This window comes from Tenrec ecaudatus, chromosome 1 (assembly GCF_050624435.1).
Source record: "Tenrec ecaudatus isolate mTenEca1 chromosome 1, mTenEca1.hap1, whole genome shotgun sequence".
In the NCBI taxonomy this organism is placed as follows: domain Eukaryota; kingdom Metazoa; phylum Chordata; class Mammalia; order Afrosoricida; family Tenrecidae; genus Tenrec; species Tenrec ecaudatus.
The window spans coordinates 11,535,883-11,539,004 of NC_134530.1; the positions used below are offsets into that span (position 1 = coordinate 11,535,883).

At 42.4% G+C, this 3,122-nt stretch overlaps 1 protein-coding gene across 1 annotated transcript; it reads left to right on the forward strand.

The window, feature by feature from the left end:
• Positions 1-1,654: 1,654 nt before the first annotated feature.
• On the forward strand, positions 1,655-2,653 carry LOC142431401 (olfactory receptor 7E178-like). The gene has a single exon (XM_075536315.1). It carries the CDS (start codon positions 1,823-1,825, stop codon positions 2,651-2,653), a length of 831 nt encoding a protein of 276 aa, XP_075392430.1. The 5' UTR covers positions 1,655-1,822.
• Positions 2,654-3,122: the final 469 nt, after the last annotated feature.

Sequence of the window (3,122 nt, forward strand, 5' to 3'; positions counted from 1 at the left end):
AGCTCACCAAATGCTTAGGATATTAATATGTATGCTTTCTGTTTTTATTGTTGATGTCTTTCAAATTTTCTTAGATTTATATGTCATACAGCACAATTTCTTATTATTCAGAGATGTTTATAGGCGTTGCTTTTCATTTTGAATCATGCTCCATATGCCAGAATAAGCCCCTTCAGCTTTGTCATTAAGGTTCAGTGTATTTTGAGCAGACAACTCTTCTTCAATCTCATTTGCAGTGTCTTCCAACCTGAGGGGATCATCCTGCGGCACTAGATCAGAAAATAGTCCACTGCTATTCATCAGATGGTCAGTGGCTACATTTTCAGGAGTTGGCCACATCTTTCTACTTCCTAATCCGTGTTTGCTTTGGAAGCCGCACTGGACCGCTTCGCCATGGGTGACGTTGACGGGGTTTAGGACACTGGGGCATAGCTTTCAGCAGCACAGCTACCAACAAGGAGCCCAGTGAAGACCGATGGATGAGCGGGGAGGACTTGCTCTAGGACTTCCTTTACCAAATTCACAGCTTTCAATTATCCTCAAAAGTTTAGATTTTTATAAAAATGAAACTTTAAAATAGAGTAGAACATCCGAGGGGAAACTAAATCTGATTGCATGAAAAATGCATCTAGGTCCACACATTACTATCTAACCATGCTTCCCTCCTGTTCATTTGTGGTGTTGCTCTTCACAAAACCTATAGCTTTGGACCATTGTATTAATTCCATTTATACAGATTTGCTCACACTCTTTTATATCTAGGATCTAGTCCGACGGGAGATTCTTGGTGAGATTAAATCAGGCAGGATGTGTAATGATAGGATCTTTAATCATACCAGATGTGTGTTGGCTGAAAGTTGAGACTACAAAAGGAAATGTTCACCTGTGTGTTTCATTGATTATGAAAATACATTCTACTCTACAGATCACAACAAATTATAGATCTCATTTCTTATTCCCAAGAAATGGGAAAGGCAGAATTCTCCTGTGAGCACAGAAAGAACCTGCGGCCATACCAAGAGGTAGTCACTGGAATGAACCGAGGAAGAATGTGTCTCAGGGTAGTGTTTCTTTACCATACTGAGTGACAGTCAATTACTATGGTCTTTATATGATGTATTTTGGTTCTAGACTTTCTATGCCCAACACTTTCATCTTTGGGGAGGGCATTGATATGCTGATGGACAGAAGTGGGGTAAATCCTCATTAACCATTTGGAATATGCAGAGGCTACAACCTTGATGGCCAAAAGCAAAGAGAACTTGAGGGAGATCAGAGAACACAAACTTCCACATGAATTACAGTTGGTTCTTCATTTCTTTTGGTCAAAATAATTTTTCATGAAGAACACTCCTTCTTGCATATGCTGCCTTCATAAACGAGTCAGATATTTGACTCATTCTCTGCTCTGTTTTCTTGATATCCCTTGCTAGTCTCACCTTCTGTAGCCCAGGGTCTCTAAAGTGGTTATGAGAAACAGGTGACTAGCACAGAGCACAGTGAAGAAAGAGTTCAGGTAAATATACTGGTTGGGTTGTAGTGATACAACCAAGAAATATTGCTGAAGATACTGGGGCATATTGCTGCAAATCTGAAATTTGTGAATTTGCATGCTTTATTGATCAGTTTCTTGCAATCAAAATGCAAACACAGTGCTGACTTCCTATTCACTTATTTTCTTTTAACACAACTTTTTTCTTTTCCCAAATGCTGTCTCAGGTACAAGGAGTCACAAAATCTAACAAGTGTCCCAGAATTCTTCCTCCTGGGCCTTTCTGGGGAGCCAGCACTGCAGCCCGTCCTCTTTGGGCTGTTGCTGTCCATGTACTTGATCACTGTGGCTGGAAACCTGCTCATCATCCTGGCTGTCAGCTCTGATAAACACCTCCACACCCCAATGTACTTCTTCCTCTCTAACCTCTCCTTGGTGGACATCGGTTTCATCTCCACCACAGTCCCCAAAATGCTGGTGAACATCCAGACACAGAACAAATCCATCACCTATGTGGGCTGCCTGACACAAGTGTCTTTTTTCTATCTCCTTGGATGTTGGGACAGTATGTTGCTCACCGTGATGGCTTACGACAGGTTCGTGGCTATATGCTCTCCGTTGCACTATCCAGTCATCATGAACGCCCACCGCTGTGGCTTCCTAGTTTTGGTGTCTTTTTTCATCAGTCTTTTGGACTCCCAGCTGGAGTGTTTGTTGGTGTCACAGGTTACCTTCTGCACAACTGTGGAAATCCCTCATTTCTTCTGTGACCCTCCTCAACTAGTTAAATTTGCCTGTTCAGACACTACCCTCACTACCATACTGTTAAATTGTGTGGTTGCTGTTGTTGGTGGTGGTCCAGTCTCAGGGATCCTTTTCTCTTATACTAGAATTATTTCTGCCATCCTGAGAGTCTCCTCTTCAAGTGCGAAGTATAAAGCCTTCTCCACCTGTGGCTCCCACCTGTCGGTCGTTTGCCTATTTTATGGAACAGGTATCGGGGTGTACCTCACTTCAGCTGTGTCTTCTTCTGCCAGAAAGGTTGCAGTGGCCTCAGTGATGTACACCTTGGTCACCCCTATGCTGAACCCCTTCATCTACAGCCTGAGAAACCGAGATATCAAAATTGCCTTGCAGAGACTCCTTAGCAGAACTATCTAGTTTTCATACCTGTACTAATTTAATGCGTGGATTATACTAGATGGCAAGTTCTAATAACTGCAACCAGAAATCTTGCCTCTTTGACTGCATAATTGTTGTAGCTCTCCTAGGTTTCAATAGTTACTTTTTCTGTTTGCGCATTACTTCCTTTGTCATATCTGTAATGACATAGTAGGAGTGTTCCCAGAAGCTTTCTTGGCTCTGGATCACACAAGGTCATTTGTTAAGGCCTACCACCTGCTCTACTGGAGAAAAGTGAGAATTTCTGTCCCATAAACATGTACTACAGAAGAAACGACCCACAGAGATGGTTTTCTAAGAATTCTACTCTTACCTATAGGTTGCTGTGAGCCCGAATAGACTGGATGGCAGTAAATGTGTGTGTGTGTGTGTGTGTGTGTGTGTGTGTGTGTGTGTGTGTGTTCAGAAGTATTCTGGGCTGTGTCAGTGTGCAGGGTCAAGTCACAGA